General features: G+C 37.5%; 2 protein-coding genes across 4 annotated transcripts in view; both read left to right on the top strand.

Annotated features, from left to right (window-relative positions):
• The window catches only part of CCSER1 (coiled-coil serine rich protein 1), an 877572-nt gene that overhangs the window by 646606 nt on the left and 211052 nt on the right, over positions 1-19914 (top strand). For all 3 annotated transcript variants that reach the window (XM_045997844.1, XM_045997841.1, XM_045997843.1), the window contains one exon: positions 13252-13335. In XM_045997844.1, coding sequence (XP_045853800.1) covers positions 13252-13335 — 84 coding nt within the window. The remainder of the gene's footprint in view (positions 1-13251; positions 13336-19914) is intronic.
• On the top strand, positions 7156-8338 carry LOC123937185 (COMM domain-containing protein 7-like). Its single transcript, XM_045997846.1, has one exon. It carries the CDS (start codon positions 7185-7187, stop codon positions 7719-7721), a length of 537 nt encoding a protein of 178 aa, XP_045853802.1. The 5' UTR covers positions 7156-7184; the 3' UTR covers positions 7722-8338.

Here is a 19914-nt window from a genome sequence, read left to right as displayed (position 1 = left end):
GATTTCTCAGGGAGGCTAATTTTTTTAAAAATTTTATTTATTTATTTGACAGACAGAGATCACAAGCAGGCAGAGAGGCAGGCAGAGAGAGAGAGGAAGGGAAGCAGGCTTCCCACCAAGCAGAGAGCCCGATGCGGGGCTCGATCCCATGACCCCGGGATCATGACTTGAGCCGAAGGCAGAGGCTTAACCCACTGAGCCACTCAGGTGCCCCCAGGCTAATGTTTTTAATGATTCCAAAAAATGTAGGAATACAATAAATTTTTTGAGAGGTTAAGGAAAACATTCTAAGGGTCTTAGTATTATTATTAATTATTTCCTTTTGTTTGACCTTTGCTGAAATTGCCTTTTTGCTTCATTTTTATGCCTCAAGCCTTTACTTATCCTAGAAATGTACCATTTTGCCCAATAACTGGTCAAGAGATATTCTATTGTAAAAAGAAATTCTGTACATAAAAGTGTTTTACAGATTATAAAGCCCCTATCCTATACACATATCAGATATCGTCATCATTATCTTTTGACTGATAAAGATCAGTAAGAAGTCTTAATATTTCCTAAGAGTAAAACTTGCAAATGAAAAGATCATGCTGATCTTTGATTTTTGGAAAATCAAAACCAATATGCCATTGTATCAAGGGATAATGCTGTTTCCTGATTTGATCTATATGCTAAAAATATGTATTTCTAAAGTACTCACTTTGAACACCTATTATGCCTTTTTAATTTTTATATTTCTATAAAAATATTTAGGAAATACACTGTAAATCAATGAAATGTTAGCTCATCTCATAAGGGAATGTACAAAGTCATATCCAGAATATTTTTAATTAAATATAAAAAGATAATTTTTCATGATGTAGCATTAATACTGAATGTTTTAAATTTTTTATAATTATTTCAAACTAAATAATAAAGAATTAGAGTGGTGTTTTTACTCACTTTTTAAAAGATTTATTTACTTATTTGAGAGAAAGAGAAAGCAAAAGCATGAGAACAGGGAGGGTCAGAGGGAGAAGCAGACTCCCCATTGAGTGGTGAGCCTGATGTGGGGCTTGATCCTGGGACAACAGGATCATGACCTAAGCCAAAGGCAGACACTTAACCAAGTGAGCCACCCAAGCACTTTGACTTTGTTTTCAATATTCAAAAAGCAGTTCCTCTTATGCTCCTGTTTAGATGACTATATGCCTACACTGCTTTATTCCTCTAGCTGCTCAGGTATTGCAGATAGCATGCTACTTTAAAACTCAGTTAACATGAGAATTATAGAACGCCAGTTAGTTAGGTAGAGCTGCAAAATACATTGTCTATTATTATACATTTTTGTGTTTTGTAACCTCTGCCCTGCTGTCCTTTCCTACCATATCCCTATTTCTTTTTTTTTCCTACTTGTTCATAACATTCTATCCTTCTTTTCTCTGATAGAGTTGTCTCTTTCCTTTATTTTTTAAAAATCTTTTGACCTTTTTGTTTACAAGAATGAGGAAATAACTTGTAAATCATAAGTAAAGCCCTCCAGAGGTCTATAAATGGAATCATGATGATTTAACACCAATTATGACATTTGTTTGTAAGTAGTAGCCCAGAATTACATTAATAATTTTACCTGCAGAATTATCTGGAGGTGTGTGAGTTAGAAATTATGTGATTTTTTTAAACCTATGTTTCTAATTTCAGCATAAGATCATTTTCAAAATGATTTATGGATTCTCCTTGCCTTTTTTTTTTGGCATTTGATTTCTGTTTATATAACAGTCTGACACAATGATTTGGTTCTAATCCTAGGCAAAAATAAATTATGGAATATATGGGATTGAAGTCAGCTAAGTGAATTTCGGACAAATTACCTGAATATCTGTGTATCTGGCTCTAACTTCCCAAATTTATCAAATAAAAGTACATGAATAAGATACTTTGTAAACTACTTTTATATCTGTATGTCTGCTTCTCTAATAACTTATGCAATGAGGTCATAAATCTTCCTTTCATGCATAAAATGAGCTATTTGACAATTGCACTATTTAAACTATAACTTAAATCACAAAAATCATAAATCACAAAAAATTCTATTTAAAACTAGCTGCATACATTTTTTTACTACTATAATTCTAATTATAATAATTTGGAGTTTGTCCACATTTGCTATGGTGTTTGTAACAAATCATCCCCCAAATTAATTGTATAAAATTATAATTTTATTTGTTCACTGTTTGCAGGTCAGGAATTTGGGCATAATTCAGCTTAGGCAGTTATGGTCAGATAAGTGGTGTGGGCTTTGGTCACTTGAAAGCTCCACTTGGCTAGATGTGCAAAATGGCTCATTCTCAGGGCTAGCAATTGTAGCTGGGTATCCTCTCAGAACTCATAGGGGGCTGTCAACAGAAGTGCATGTGGTTTTACTTTTTGGCATGGGTGTTGGCTTCCTTCTTCAAGGGAATAATCTGAAAAAGGAGCATTGTAGGAGATCAGTTGTGGAATCTGAAAGTCTTTTTCTTATCTAGTCCTGGAATTCATGTAGAGTTAAGTCCATCATATCCTCATGGTCAAACAATAAAACCAGCCTAGATCCAAGGACAGAGCATTGGCCTCCCTCTTTCAGTAGGAATAGTAACAAAATATTTGTAGCTGTCTTTAATCTACCACACTGTGAATTCTATATTTATAAATAATTATGAATTTAGAAATAATATAATTTAATTTAAAAAAATAGAATTGAATTTTAGTCCTGAAAATTAATTGTGCTTGAATGAGAAAATGTCATAATTATTAAAATCTGCAGTTTCCTATCAATGAATAATATACATTTAAATAAGCAGAAGCTTATTTAGTCCAACTCTTGGTTTCAGCTCAGGTCATGATCTCAGGGTTGTGAAATTGAGCCCCGTGTCAGGCTCCATAGTGAGTGGGGCATGTGCTTAAGACTCTCTCTCCCTCTCCTTCTGCCCCTCCCTGCTGCACTCTGTCTTTCTCTCTCATATAAATAAATAAATCTTTAAATAAGTACAAGGTTAAATTGGTTACATAAGCCTACAGGTTAATGGATTAATTTTTTTTTTGTCTTTATTTTTTTTTCTTTTTTTTTTTCATTTTTTTAAATTTGTTTATTTACAGCATAACAGTGTTCATTGTTTTGGCATCACACCCAGTGCTCCATGCAGTACGTGCCCTCCCTATTACCCACCACCTGGTTCCTCAACCTCCCACCCCCCCCCCCCGCCCCTTCAAAACCCTCTGGTTGTTTTTCAGAGTCCATAGTCTCTCATGGTTCATCTCCCCTTCCAGTTTCCCTCAACTCCCTCTCCTCTCCATCTCCCCATGTCCTCCATGTTATTTGTTATGCTCCACAAATAAGTGAGACCATATGATACTTGACTCTCTCTCCTTGACTTATTTCGCTCAGCATAATCTCTTCCAGTCCCATCCATGTTGCTACAAAAGTTGGGTATTCATCCTTTCTGATGGAGGCATAATACTCCATTGTGTATATGAACCACATCTTCCTTATCCATTCATCCGTTGAAGGGCATCTTGGTTCTTTCCACAGTTTGGTGACCGTAGCCATTGCTGCAGTAAACATTGGGGTACAGATGGCCCTTCTTTTCACTACATCTGTATCTTTGGGGTAAATACCCAGTAGTGCAATTGCAGGGTCATAGGGAAGCTCTATTCTTAATTTCTTCAGGAATCTCCACACTGTTCTCCAAAGTGGCTGCACTAACTTGCATTCCCACCAACAGTGTAAGAGGGTTCCCCTTTCTCCACATCCTCTCCAACACACGTTGTTTCCTGTCTTGCTAATTTTGGCCATTCTAACTGGTGTCAGGTGGTATCTCAATGTGGTTTTAATTTGAATCTCCCTGATGGCTAGTGATGATGAACATTTTTTCATGTGTCTGATAGCCATTTGTATGTCTTCGTTGGAGAAGTGTCTGTTCATATCTTCTGCCCATTTTTTGATATGATTATCTGTTTTGTGTGTGTTGAGTTTGAGAAGTTCTTTATAGATCCTGGATATCAACCTTTTGTCTGTACTGTCATTTGCAAATATCTTCTCCCATTCCGTGGGTTGCCTTTTTGTTTTGTTGACTGTTTCCTTTGCTGTGCAGAAGCTTTTGATCTTGATGAAGTCCCAAAAGTTCATTTTTGCTTTTGTTTCCTTGGCCTTTGGAGACATATCTTGAAAGAAGTTGCTGTGGCTGATATCGAAGAGGTTACTGCCTATGTTCTCCTCTAGGATTCTGATAGATTCCTGTCTCACGTTGAGGTCTTTTATCCATTTTGAGTTTATCTTTCTGTACAGTGTAAGAGAATGGTCGAGTTTCATTCTTCTACATATCGCTGTCCAGTTTTCCCAGCACCATTGATTGAAGAGACTGTCTTTTTTCCATTGATTATTTTTTCCTGTTTTGTCAAAGATTATTTCACCATAGAGTTGAGGGTCCATATCTGGGCTCTCCACTCTATTCCACTGGTCTATGTGTCTGTTTTTATGCCAGTACCACGCTGTCTTGGTGATCACAGCTTTGTAGTAAAGCTTGAAATCGGGTAGCGTGATGCCGCCAGTTTTGTTTTTGTTTTTCAACATTTCCTTAGCAATTTGGGGTCTCTTCTGATTCCATACAAATTTTAGGATTATTTGCTCCAGCTCTTTGAAAAATATCGGTGGAATTTTGATCGGAATGGCATTAAAAGTATAGATTGCTCTAGGCAGTATAGACATTTTAACAATGTTTATTCTTCCAATCCAAGAGCATGGAACAGTCTTCCATCTTTTTGTGTCTTCTTCAATTTCTTTCATGAGTGTTCTGTAGTTCCTCGAGTACAGGTCCTTTACTTCTTTGGTTAGGTTTATGCCCAGGTATCTTATGGTTCTTGGTGCTATAGTAAATGGAATCGATTCTCTAATTTGCCTTTCTGTATTTTCATTGTTAGTGTATAAGAAAGTCACTGATTTCTGTACATTGACTTTGTATCCTGCCACGTTACTGAATTGCTGTATGAGTTCTAGTAGTTTGGGGGTGGATTCTTTGGGGTTTTCCATATAAAGAATCATGTCATCTGCGAAGAGAGAGAGTTTGACTTCTTCCTTGCCAATTTGGATACCTTTTATTTCTCTTTGTTGTCTGATTGCCATTGCTAGAACTTCTAATACTATGTTGAACAAGAGTGGTGAGAGTGGGCATCCTTGTCGTGTTCCTGATCTCAACGGGAAGGCTGCAAGCTTTTTCCCATTGAGGATGATATTTGCTGTGGGTCTTTCATAGATAGATTTTATGAAGTTCAGGCATGTTCCCTCTATCCCTATACTTTGAAGTTTTCTCATCAGGAACGGATGCTGGATTTTGTCAAATGCTTTTTCTGCATCAATTGAGAGGACCATGTGGTTCTTCTCTCTTCTCTTATTGATGTGTTCTATCACACTGATTGATTTGCGAATGTTGAGCCAACCTTGCAACCCAGGGATGAATCCCACCTGGTCATGGTGGATAATCTTTTTAATGTGCTGCTGGATCCTGTTTGCAAGGATCTTGTTGAGAATCTTTGCATCCATATTCATCAGTGATATTGGTCTGAAATTCTCCTTTTTGGTAGGGTCTTTGCCTGGTTTGGGGATCAGGGTAATGCTGGCTTCATAAAAAGAGTCTGGAAGTTTTCCTTCTGCTTCAATTTTTTGGAACAGCTTCAGGAGAATTGGTGTTATTTCTTCTTTGAAAGTTTGGTAGAATTCCCCAGGGAATCCGTCAGGTCCTGGGCTCTTGTTTTTTGGGAGATTTTTGATCACTGTTTCAATCTCGTTACTAGATATCGGTCTATTCAGGTTGTCAATTTCTTCCTGGTTCAATTTTGGGAGCTTGTAGCTTTCCAGGAATGCATCCATTTCATCTAGGTTGCTTAGCTTATTGGCATATAACTGTTGGTAATAATTTCTGATGATTGTTTCTATTTCCTTGGTGTTAGTTGTGATCTCTCCCTTTTCATTCATAATTTTATTAATTTGGGCTGTCTCTCTTTTCTTTTGGATTAGTGTGGCCAATGGTTTATCGATCTTATTGATTCTTTCAAAAAACCAGCTTCTAGTTTCATTGATACATTCCACTGTATCTCTCGTTTCTACCTCATTGATCTCTGCTCTAATCTTGATTATTTCCCTTCTGCGTGTGGAGTTGGTTTGATTTGTTGTTGATTCTCCAGTTCTTTAAGGTGTAGAGACAGCTGGTGTATTCTGGATTTTTCAATTTTTTTTGAGGGAGGCTTGAATGGCTATATATTTCCCCCTTAGAACCGCCTTTGCTGTATCCCATAGGTTTTGGGCCGAAGTGTCTTCATTCTCATTGGTTTCCATGAATTGTTTAAGTTTATCTTTGATCTCCTGGTTGATCTAAGCATTCTTAAGCAAAGTGGTCTTTAGCTTCCATGTGTTGAGTTCCTTCTGAACTTTTCCTTGTGATTGAGTTCCAGTTTCAAAGCATTGTGATCTGAGAATATGCAGGGAATAATGTCACTCTTTTGGTATCGATTGAGTCCTGCTTTGTGACCCAGTATGTGGTCTATTCTGGAGAAGGTTCCATGTGCACTTGAGAAGAATGAGTATTCTGTTGTTTTAGGGTGGAACGTTCTGTATATGTCTATGAGGTCCATCTGGTCCAATGTTTCATTCAATGCTCTTATTTCTTTATTAATTTTCTGCTTCAATGATCTGTCTATTTCTGAGAGAGGCTTATTAAGATCTCCTACTACTATTGTATTCATATCAATATGACTCTTTATCTTGATTAATAGTTTTCTTATGTAATTGGGTGCTCCCATATTGGGGGCATAGATATTCACAATTGTTAGATCATCCTGGTGGATAGTCCCTTTAAGAATTATGTAGTGTCCTTCTGTATCTCTGACTACAGTCTTTAGTTTAAAATCTAATTTATCTGATATGAGAATCGCTACCCTGGCCTTCTTTTGAGGCCCATTGGCATGAAAGATGCTTCTCTATCCCTTCACTTTCAGTCTGGGTGTATCCTTAGGTTCAAAATGGGTCTCTTGTAGACAACATATGGAAGTCGTTTTATCCAATCTGCACCCCTTCGGCCGCCGTGGCGAAAGTGCGGCTGCGGAAGCGCGGCGAGGTCGGCGGCAGCGACAAGGAAGCTAGGAGGCGGCGGGCCCTGCAGGGCCAAGGGGACGCCATGGGCCAGCTGCACTGCACGCAGGACCCCGTGCCCAAGGCCGTGGGCGGTGACATGCAGCAACTGAATCAGCTGGGCGCGCAGCAGTTCTCAGCCTTGACAGAAGTGCTTTTCCACTTCCTAACTGAGCCAAAAGAGGTGGAAAGGTTTCTGGCTCAGCTCTCTGAGTTTGCCACCACCAATCAGATCAGTCTTGGCCCTCTCAGAAGCATTGTGAAAAGCCTCCTTCTGGTTCCAAACGGTGCGTTGAAGAAGAGTCTCACAGCAGATCAGGTCCGGGCTGATCTCATAACTCTTCGTCTTAGTGAGGAGAAAGCCACTTACTTTTCTGAAAAGTGGAAGCAGAGTGCCCCCACCCTTGCTCGATGGGCCATAGGACAGACTCTGATGATTAACCAGCTTATAGATATGGAGTCGAAATTTGGAGTGACATCTGGGAGCAGTGAACTGGAGAAAGTGGGAAGTATTTTTTTACAATTCTACAGCTTTCTGCATGAGATGGAGAGAGTCAGAAGCAGCATGGAGTGTTTGAGCTGATTTCTGGCCCCTTCCCTCTTCTCTTCCATGGGTGGCTGCTCTGAGAGGCACCTCACTCACAGGCCTGTGGGGTGCTGATAAGGGCCCTGCTTGCTTCTTGGGAGCCCATTTGCAAAGTTTTCTGGAAAACAACAGGATTAAGTACTGAAGAGCCCTATACGATTACTCTGAATTCTTTGTTAAGGGAACCTCCAGCACCTGTCTTGCAGGACACTTTTTAGGTATTCACAAAGGCTATTATTGCATCTCAGATTCAGGGGAGGAAATAAATGGTTACCTCCCCATCAGAGTTCCAGAGTAAACAGATGGTGCCATCACTCAAGGTGCATGCTGGTCACCCTTTCCTCAAAAAAGCAAGGGCTTATTTATGGCTGACACATGTGAGGAGCCCCCAGCGATTGCTCTACGCAGTCTGCATTTGTGGGGTGGTGGTGCATTGCTAATCAGTTTTTAATGGGGCACCTGTGTATAAATACTTGCTTGGTCTGCTCTGAAAAGAACTGAGGCCAACCTCTGTCCTCATTTTGGGTTGTGCCCTGTTGTGTTGTAATGAGGCTATTTTAGCTTGTTTTGGTTCAAGCTGACCTTCTCTGTTGGTTAGACAATGAATAAAAAAAGCTTCTTAAAAAAAAAGGGGGGGGGAGTCAAGATGGCGGGGAAGTAGGAGGAGGCACCGTTTCAACCTGTACTCTAAAGTGAGCTGATTACCTACCAAAGAACTCCAACCACCCATGAAATCAGCCTGAGATCAGAATTATACATGTCTGGATCTCTACAGGAGCAGAAGACGCCAGTGGCAGTCTTTTTGTTTGTCTGTTTTTGTTTGTATACTTCACAAATCTTACCTTGTAGCCCATTTGGGCTGAGCCTTCTCTTTTATCTTCCCTTTTTTTCCTATCTCTCTCTCTTTTTTTTTTTTTCCTTTTTTCTTTTCCCTTTTTTTTTTCTTTCTTCTTCTCTATTTCTTTTTCTTTTTTTCTTTTTTCTCTCATTTGGGTGGGGAATCCTGATTGCACAGAAGCATTCCAGGGTGCACATTGACTACACCACAATCAATAAGTCCAGCTGCATCTGTTCAGTCATCTCTTACCAAATGACTAGGAGGAGGAATACCCAACAGAAGAAAAATACAGAGGATGGGCCTTCTGCAACAGAGCCAATGGCTATCGACATAGACAATCTGTCAGAAAAGGAATTCAGACTAACAATTATCCAGGCAATAGCTAGGTTGGAGAAAGCCATGGATGATCAAACAGAATTGATTAGGGCAGAACTGAAAGCCACCAGGGATGATGTTCACAATGTTAGGGCAGAACTGAAAGCCACAGAATTGAAAGGGATGATGTTCAAAATGATCTCAATGAGTTCCAATCTAATCTAAATTCTCTAAAAGCTAGGGTAACTGATACAGAAGATAGAATTAGTGATCTGGAGGACAAACAGAGAGAAAGGATCAGGAGGAAGCCTGGAACAAACAGCTCAGAAGCCACGAAAACAGAATCAGGGAAATAAACGATGCCATGAAACGTTCCAACGTCAGAATTATTGGAATCCCTGAAGGGGAAGAAAAAGAAAGAAGTCTAGAAGATATAGTGGAAGAAGTTGTCTATGAAAATTTTCCCAATCTCATGAATGGAAACAACGTTCATGTACTAGAGGCAGAGAGATTTCCTCCCAAGATTTTAGATTCTCGAAAGTCCTCACGACACCTTATAGTTAGAATGAGGAATTATGTTTCAAGAGAGACCCTCTTAAAAGCAGCTAGGACAAAGAAGCTCCTTACATACAGAGGAAAGCCCATTAGAATAACGTCAGACCTTTCCACAGAGACCTGGCAAGCCAGGAAGGGCTGGCAAAATATATTCAGAGTACTAAATGAGAAGAACATGCAGCCAAGAATACTCTATCCAGCAAGACTGACATTTAAAATGGATGGAGAGATAAAGAGTTTCCAAGACCAGCAAGGCTTAAAAGACTATGCAACCACCAAGCCGACACTGCAGGAAATATTAAGGGGGGTCCTATAAAAGAGAAAAAATCCTAAGAATATCATTGAACAGAAATATAGAAACAATCTACAGACAGAAAGACTTCAAAGGCAACACGATGTCAATAAAAACCTATCTCTCAATAATCACTCTCAATGTGAATGGAATAATTTTTTTTAAGCTTTTGTTTATTTAAGAGAAAGAGCAGGCATGAGCAGGGGGTAGGATCAGAGGGTGAGGGAGGAGTAAACTCCCCACTGAGCAAGGAGCCAGATGCGGGACTGGATCCCAGGACCCTGAGATCATGACCTGGGACAAAGGCAGATGCTTAACTGACTGAGCCACCCAGGCACCTGGTTATTTGAAAAATCAGGAATGTTAAAATCGACTTAATTCTACACATTAATATGATTTCTAACTCAGTAGATTATCCTGCCAAATACATCCTAGAAATTTGCAAACATAGTGAGAATTTTGAGGGGATATTGTTCTTAGTCTTAAGCTAAGAATGTTGTTCAAGGGATTTTATTTTATGTATTAGACAAATACTTCTGTGAATATTGACACATGTATATATAACAACTAAAAATGAAACTCTAAATAAGATTCATTGCATAGTCATCATAAATGTTTTTGTAAAAATTGGCTTCTGATGACATAAATAATTAATGCATTATTCCATAAGTAAATGTAAATGACATACCTGAGATTATGAATTTCTTGAAGAAGTTCCCCAGTAACAAAATGAGAGAATTATATAAAGTGAGTGTATTTTGGAAAAAACAATTTTTTTTATGATTCCTGTTAGTCACAATATAGGTGAATCTTCCATTTTAAATTAATCAACAAAATAATTAACATACAAAAATATTGTTGATAATTAATCTATAAAAAACAGTTGTAGTAGATTTAGACAGATGACCAGATCTTCTTTCAGTAAAGGACTCACTGCCCAGCTCCAAGTCCTGTGGTTGGCTGATTGCCTCTTACTCTTAGCTCATGCCCTAAGGGCCTGCCTCTTCTTTCTAGCTGAAGTCAGTCTCATCTGTGGGTGATCTGAAACAAAGAATAAATAACAGCAGCTGAGATCTAGCTCTTGAGACAGCCCCTAGTCAATGACTGAACATGGAGTGATATAAGGGCCTGCCCACTTTGCCTCAACGTGTGATTCCTTTAACAGGCGCTCTTGGCGCTGGATCTCTTTGTTTCGCTGACAGAGGAGTCATCAGGTATGAATCTGGGTCCAGCTATCTCCCTACCCAAGTCTGATTTTCTTTTCTTTTTACATGGGTTTAATCTCTAATAAACCATTTGCATCCTTAACTCCACCTCAATATTTGTTTCCTGAAGAACTCACCTGTGGCATTTTATTTTATGAGAATAATTAATTTTTCTTAAGTGAGATATTATGCAAGCCTTTGGGAATATAAATATTAGTATGGTGCGGTATTTGCCATCAGGTAGTTTATGGTCTGCTGTTATCTTCAACCTCCACACAAAAGTTACTAGCGCAGAACCACAGGACTAGTTAATTGAAAGCCCAACAATTTGATCCTAGATCTCAGATTCTAAGAAGCAGGATTATTCTTTTAGCTACCTCTTAAGTTTGCTATTTTTTTTTCCTTTATATTGTGGAGCAGGCTAAGTGTTCTTTGCATTAATATTTAAAATCTACAAAAATAAATATTAAAAACAATGAGTGTAAACTCTATGAAAACATGATTTAGGGAAGAAATAGGCCTACTGCAAAAGGAGGCTAATTAGCCTCTCCCAGTCAAGCTGGTTGTAAACAACTGAAAGAAATTAGTAAATCCAAATCATATGTTTGGTGTTGCTTAGTTTAGAGGAAGTAGAAATTATTAACACCATGAATAAACACCAAAATAAACCAGTATTCTGTTGTTGTTGTTTTTAAGTCATTAGCTGTTGTTTTCCTTGTCAGTTCAGTTAACAGATTCAGAAAAAGTGGGAATTCTAATGTTTATATTACTTATTTGGTGATTTTATGGGAAGGAAATGTGGCTTTGAGCATATACACATTAGTTACAGTGTTTGGTGGTAATGAAATAGTCTATTTGCTGAGTTGGAGGGGGAAAAAGGTCCAAAGAAGCTGGGGAATAAGCAAACAGCACGTGAAGTATTAATATTGCATGAAATGACATATGATTTAGATGCTGTGGAGCATGCCCTTACTCCCAAGGGACATCTTACTCAGCCAACAAGGGGAACCTCTCTAGTGGAATAAGGAGCAATGTTTGAAATGCCTCTAAAAGTACAGTTGTGGGGAAGAGAGGGGTGCTGTGGGTAGAAGACTGTATAGTCCAGACTTGTGTATGTGTAAAGCAAGAATACATAAAACACCTTGTGTTTCAGTTCTATAGGAATGAGTGAAGGTTCTTAAGAAAGTTGGAAATGAAAACTTTGAAGCTCCAGAAATAAGCCAGTAGCAGATAACGAAAGCCACTATATGCTGTGCTAAAGAGTGTTGCCTTCTTTATTTTCCTGAAGGAGGTGATTAGCTGTTAAATAAGAAGGAATGTAATTTATCCCCATTAATGCAAGTATCTCTGGCAGATCGGGAATGTGATAGAAAACCAGTTTAGAAACTTACTGCATTAAGCCAGGAAAAGAAGCAATGAGTACCTAGAATAAGTTAATGAGTTTAGAGAAGAGTTAGTGAGTCTAAGACATAATAAAGAAATAGAGATGAGAGAGGTATCAGATTTGGTTCAGAGTGAGTAAAACTGAGAGTATAGGATGGCTTCCTGGGTATTTTTAGTCACTAGGAAGGTGTGAGAAGTAAGTAGAAGTGAAGTTTTCAGGTAGAGAGAAATGATGAGATGATAGTTGTCCTGGAATATCTATGGGACAATGTGGGTATATGCTCAATAAGTAGTTTTGTTTGTGGACTGGCACTTGGAAGATAGAGGAGTCTTGATTAAGTAATTTTATCTGAGAGTTACCAGCATATAGTAATATAGGCCCTAGATATGGATGTATTGTGTACACAGAGGCTGTGCCTGAGTGTACTTGACCAGTAGAAGATTAAATGCCCAAAGATAGAGCTCTAGGGGAAGGGACAAATATCAGAGAGATGTCATTAAAGACAAAGACTATAACATGGTAACTGGTTTGGGAATTAATATTTCATTATAGCAGGGGAACAAATGGTAGATAAAAGTATCTCTTTTAAAGGATAGTCCTTTTTCTACTCACTATGTATGCACAAGAATGGGAAGAAAGAACTTAGGATAATTCCCTAGTTTCTGTTGTTGGCAACAAAATGGACAAATGAATATCAAAGAGAAAGACTGATTTTTTTTTAAAAAGTGTGTGTGTATTATATAGAATAATATCTTCAGATACATTAGCTTGTTTATTTTGCAACTTAGAATATATTATGAAAAATATCACACTGTAGAGAAAATTTCAGTTTCATTAGTCATATGCAATTATCTCCCACTGTGTGAAGCTGACTTTCCCTATCAAGAGCAAAGTGAAAGGGCTAAGCCTATGACGCTGTCTCTTTGATGTTTTTATAGGATATAATGAAAGATGAATGCTCACTGCTGAAGCTGCAGCTGAAAGAGCGGGATGAACTCATTTCCCAACTTCAGGAAGAGCTGGTAAGTGATAAAAATACTTGACCCATAAGTATACTTTCCTTGCAAGGTTATTTGCTGTAAACCGTCCAACAACTTCTTCGTTAGAAACTGTTAGTGCTTAAATCAGATTCATTATCAATTTTATAGTCCTATAGCAATGATGATTTGAAAATCTGAAAAATAGGATGGTCTATAATCTATATTGAACTTTGTATAATTCCAGAAACAGATCCCTAAATCAAGGCTAGATGTTCTAGTTGTATTTATTAAAAATTGGAAAGACTAAGGCCATATTTTATTTTGTAAACCATGTGATTTAACTTCAGACTACACTACCTAGAGATATAATCCTGTAATATGAGGGAAAGTAGGGAAAGTACTCAAAAATCTTAAACAAAAAACAGATTTTACTTTTTATTTTCACAAAGCTACCAAAAAGGTATTAACTTAATGAGATTTTTAATTTATGTAATATCTATACTATATAAAAATTACACAAAGTATTAAATCTTTATAGTTGGTGTTTTCAGGGTGTTTTAAAATGTGACATCATAAAAGTCTTAAACTTTTATAATCTGAAAACATATTTGGTAGATAACAAGAAGAGCAATGTGCATTACTTTTCTAAGTATGTGTTTTCAACTTGTATATCAACAATATTTTGCAATAAAATTCACAGAGTTTAATAAAAAATGATCTGTAAGATAAGAATGAAAAAGAGGAATGAGAAAGGAATTTTAAAGAGTTCTTAACAATGCCAATAAAATGAGGAAATGTTACATAGTAAGAGAGCCTGACTCATTATCAAGATTAAAAAAAACAAATCCTAGTCAATGGTTCTTTATGATGTCAGAGTTGACTACATTAACAATGATATATTACATAATTATCTGATACAATTAAATGACAAAACAGATTTTATAGACCATCAAGCTTCTGAAAGTTCTTAACATATTAGTGAGAGAGCAGACAAATTTAGGGCATATTCTATTTGTTCTTGGCAATGGACAGTGTTTTTACTGAAATTTGACCTTTATTTAGACTGTGGTATGATTGCATTGATGCTGATTATTGGCTTCATGAGCATATTATTGTTGCTTTAGAAAACTCATAAACCAGTATTTATTTATTTATTAAAATATTTTATTTATTTATTTGACAGAGAGAGGTCACAGTAAGCAGAGAGGCAGGCAGAGAGAGAGGGAGAAACAGTTCCCCACTGAGCAGAGAGCCCGATGTGGGGCTCAATCCCAGGATCCTGAGATCATGACGTGAGCCGAAGGCAGAGGCTTAAACCGCTGAGCTACCCAGGCGCCCCTATAAACCAGTATTTAAAATAGCAATAGTACTACAGATAAAAGGAACATGTCTTACATTTCTGGGAATAACTTTCTATAAATAAGTAATTGATTTATTATAAATTTTATTTGTTACAGTAGGAAAATATTTCTGTATTTAATATAACACTATAGATATATTTTATGTGATCAAGCTTTGTTTATGTGGGATACAAAAAACCTGAGTTGAATAAAAGTCATGTAGATTAATAGTAAAGATGCATAGAATCACCAATTTTAACAAAATAGAAAATCTACCATTCACTTTGCCAGGAATGCTTATTTTTGGAGGATTAACTCAGAAAGAAGCATTCATTTCTCTCCCCCTGAACATTAGTTCTATCAGATTTAAAACATAACACATACAAGACATCAGACCTTCATTTGTTGAATGAAATTAGAAAGACAATGATTACTTTGAAAGGCAGTGTTACATAGTTCTAGTCTTAAAGCAATTCAGTACCCCTCCCTCCAAGAAAGAAAGGTTTTTGTTAGCTGATTTAGTAAAATGGCATTCAAGCATTTTGTTTCTATTTTTTTCTTGATTTCATTTTTTTCTTTTCAACTTGAATGACCCAAAATGACTAATTAGCCTCTAAAATTTACCAGGTAACAATCGAAGTATTTTTTTTTTTTTCATTTTTTTGTGCTATGTACTTTGCATTACCATCTTGGATATTTAAACAGGAAAATGTTAACTTGTGAAAACAAAGTTGGTTTTATTAAAGAAGACTATAGCTAAAGAAAAAGTGATTTGGGGATTTAAGGAAGAAGGGACGTTGCTAAAAAGAAAAAGCCATCATTAAAACTGGATTTGCAGCATACAGGAGGGGTACAACCCCATAAAAGCAACATAACCCACTTGGATCCATTAAAAATTAAGTTGTGACACTTTTGATCCATATAACAAATAACTTGTGACATTTTGACAAGATGAACATTAAGCTTCACCTTTATACATTACCTACTAAATTTGAAAATTTTAAAACATTTTAGAAACCAATTTAGCTGTACTCTATTATAATACATTATAATAGATCTGTAATTTGGAGGTAGTTCTCTATTGTTTATCTTGGGTTTCATTTTAACCACTGCTATTAAATAAGAATTTTGTAAACCTTACAAATCAAAATTAGATATAATTAGATCAAGAAAAGATTTATTTCCAACTTAATAATGAACTTATTTTTTGTATAATTATTTACTTATTCAGCCTCATTTTGGTAGTTTCAGGAGTATTAAGTTAGTTGGGGCAGTGTGGGGTTGGTGCAAAAAAGAGGTGTGGTTTTTTGTTTGTTTGTTTTTTGTTTTTTTAAGATTATATTTATTTATTTGACAGAGAGAGAGAGAGATCACAAGTAGGCAGAGAGACGGGGGGGGGGAGCAGGCTCCCCGCTGAGCAGGGAGCGCAATGTGGGGTTCGATCCCAGGACCCTGATACCATGACCTGAGGTGGAGGCAGAGGCTTAACCCACTGAGCCACGCAGGTGCCCCAGAAGAGAGGTTTTTAAATGCAAGTTAGGAGTTATTATCTTTAGAGCAGGGTTTTCCAACAGCAGCGCTCTTGACATTTGGTACCAGATTATTGTTTGTTGTAGGTTCTGAGCACTGTAGGATATATAACAGTATCCCTGCCCTCTGTTCTCTCTCCAGTAGTACCTTCTACACATTGCCAGTTACACACAAGGACAAAATTTCCCCCAGTTGAGAACCATTGCTTTAGTGTTATTAGATTATGGTCCCCAATAAAATTGTATGTTATAGGATGAGTGTCTATGTGTTGATAGCCAGTGTGAATGAAGTTAAAAAACAAAACAAAACAAAAGTTCTGTAGAATAGATGGTCTTCTTTATTGTCTATTAAAGAAATAGTTCTTTGCTTGATATTTTAGGCTGCTATGCTGCCATACAAAACACCATTTACCTTGAAATATTAAAGATATTTCTATGGACTGAATTGTGTCCTCCCAAAAGTTAGTACGTGGAAGACCCAACCCCCATGGTGGGAGGGGGGTTCTGTTGTCCCTTACTCTTCTTATAAGGGCACTAATCCCACCATAAAGCCCTACATTTATGACCTCATCTCTTCCTAATTACCTCCCCACATCCCCACCCCCAAAATACCATCATCACATGGGGTTTAGGATTTCAATGTGAATTTGAAGGGACACAATCATTTAGTCTGTAAGGGAAGTGAGAGTTTCAGAGGTCTTACAGAATTGTACCCCTTCACTACAACCCCTTAATGATGGAGGTTATGACTTTACTGTTTTGGCATATCACATTTCTCTGTAAGATTCTAATTAACAAAAAGTCACACCTGAGAGTAAAAATCAAACAAAAAACCTAGTCAAGATTATTGCTAAAGAATGCTAGGAGTTACTGGTTCAGAGTAGGAAATAAAATGAAAAACTGTGACATGGACTTCACTGAGAAGTATTTAACATCTTGTTAATAAGGATGTTAGCTGAATGCATGGAAAAGAAAACTTTCAGAAATGACAGAAGTCTTTTCTTATTAATAAATAATATTTGGATATATATATATTTTTATATATACATTTAAATATTTATTTATGATAATAAAGTGAATTAAAATTATTTTAATCCTTCCTTTAGCCATTGATTTTTTTCCCTAGTTTTTTTTTAAATTTTTTTAATTTATTTTTTCAGCATAACAGTATTCATTGCTTTTGCACAACACCCAGTGCTCCATGCAATATGTGCCCTCCCTATTACCCACCACCTGGTACCCCCATCCTCCCACCCCCGCCCCTTCAAAACGGTTGTTTTTCAGAGTCCATAGTCTCTTATGGTTCGCCTCCCCTTCCAATTTCCCTCAACTTCCTTCTCCTCTCCATCTCCCAATGTCCTCCATGTCATTTGTTATGCTCCACAAATAAGTGAAACCATATGATACTTGACTCTGCTTGACTTATTTCACTCAGCATAATCACTTCCAGTCCTGTCCATGTTGCTACAAAAGTTGGGATTCATCCTTTCTTTCTTTCTTTTTTTTTTTTTTAATAAACATATAATGTATTTTTATCCCCAGGGGTACAGGCCTATGAATCGACAGGTTTACACACTTCACAGCACTCATGATAGCACATACCCTCCCCAATGTCCATACCCCCTACCCCCTCCCAACCCCACCTCCCCCCAGCAACCCCCAGTTTGTTTTGTGAGATTAAGAGTCACTTATGGTTTGTCTCCATCCCAATCCCATCTTGTTTCATTTATTCTTCTGCTATCCCTCTAACCCCCCATGTTGCATCTCCACGTCCTCATATCAGGGAGTTCATATGATAGTTGTCTTTCTCCGATTGACTTATTTCACTAAGCACCATACCCTCTAGTTCCATCCACATCGTCGCAAATGGCAAGATTTCATTTCTTTTGATGGCTGCATAGTATTCCATTGTGTATATATACCACCTCTTCTTTATCGATTCTTCTGTTGATGGACATCTGGGTTCTTTCCATAGTTTGGCTATTGTAGACATTGCTGCTATAAACATTCGGGTACACGTGCCCCTTCGGATCACTACGTTTTTATCTTTAGGGTAAATACCCAGTAGTGCAATTGCTGGGTCATAGGGTAGTTCTATTTTCAACATTTTGAGGAACCTCCATGCTGTTTTCAAAAGTGGTTGCACCAGCTTTCATTCCCACCAACAGTGTAGGAGGGTACCCCTTTCTCCGCATCCTCGCCAGCATCTGTCATTTCCTGACTTGTTAATTTTAGCCATTCTGACTGGTGTGAGGTGATATCTCATTGTGGTTTTGATTTGTATTTCCCTGATGCCGAGTGATGTAGAGCACTTTTTTCATGTGTCTGTTGGCCATCTGGATGTCTTCTTTGCAAAAATGTCTGTTCATGTCCTCTGTCCATTTCTTGATTGGATTATTTGTTCTTTGGGTGTTGAGTTTGCTAAGTTCCTTACAGATTTTGGATACTAGCCCTTTATCTGATATGTCATTTGCAAATATCTTCTCCCATTCTGTCAGTTGTCTTTTGGTTTTGTTAACTGTTTCCTTTGCTGTGCAAAAGCTTTTGATCTTGATGAAATCCCAATAGTTCATTTTTGCCCTTGCTTCCCTTGCCTTTGCCGATGTTCCTAGGAAGATGTTGCTGCGGCTGAGGTCGAAGAGGTTGCTGCCTGTGTTCTCCTCAAGGATTTTGATGGATTCCTTTCTCACATTGACGTCCTTCATCCATTTTGAGTCTATTTTCGTGTGTGGTGCAAGGAAGTGGTCCAATTTCAATTTTCTGCATGTGGCTGTCCAACTTTCCCAGCACCATTTATTGAAGAGGCTGTCTTTTTTCCATTGGACATTCTTTCCTGCTTTGTCGAAGATTAGTTGACAATAGAGTTGAGGGTCTATTTCTGGGCTCTCTATTCTGTTCCATTGATCTATGTGTCTATTTTTGTGCCAGTACCATGCTGTCTTGATGATGACAGCTTTGTAATAGAGCTTCAAGTCCAGAATTGTGATGCCACCCACTTTGGCTTTCTTTTTCAATATTCCTTTGGCTATTTGAGGTCTTTTCTGGTTCCATATAAATTTGAGGATTATTTGTTCCATTTCTTTGAAAAAAATGGATGGTATTTTGATAGGGATTGTATTAAATGTGTAGATTGCTTTAGGTAGCATAGACATTTTCACAATATTTATTCTTCCAATCCAGGAGCATGGAACATTTTTCCATTTCTTTGTGTCTTCCTCAATTTCTTTCATGAGTACTTTATAGTTTTCTGCATATAGATTCTTAGCCTCTTTGGTTAGGTTTATTCCTAGGTATCTTATAGTTTTGGGTGCGATTGTAAATGGGATGGACTCCTTAATTTCTCTTTCTTCTGTCTTGTTGTTGGAGTAGAGAAATGCAACTGATTTCTGTGCATTGATTTTATATCCTGACACTTTACTGAATTCCTGTACAAGTTCTAGCAGTTTAGGAGTGGAGTCTTTTTGGTTTTCCACATATAGTATCATATCATCTGCAAAGAGTGATAGTTTGACTTCTTCTTTCCGATTTGGATGCCTTTAATTTCTTTTTGTTGTCTGATTGCTGAGGCTAGGACTTCTAGTACTATGTTGAATAGCAGTGGTGATAATGGACATCCCTGCCATGTTCCTGACCTTAACGGAAAAGCTTTCAGGTTTTCTCCATTCAGAATGATATTTGTGGTGGGTTCTTCATAGATGGTTTTGATAATATTAAGGTATGTGCCCTCTATCCCTACACTTTGAAGAGTTTTG

Source organism: Meles meles, chromosome 2 (genome assembly GCF_922984935.1).
Source record: "Meles meles chromosome 2, mMelMel3.1 paternal haplotype, whole genome shotgun sequence".
NCBI classification, from domain to species: Eukaryota; Metazoa; Chordata; class Mammalia; order Carnivora; family Mustelidae; genus Meles; species Meles meles.
The sequence above is the reverse complement of the archived record's forward strand: the minus strand, read 5'-3'. Positions and strand labels throughout refer to the sequence as shown.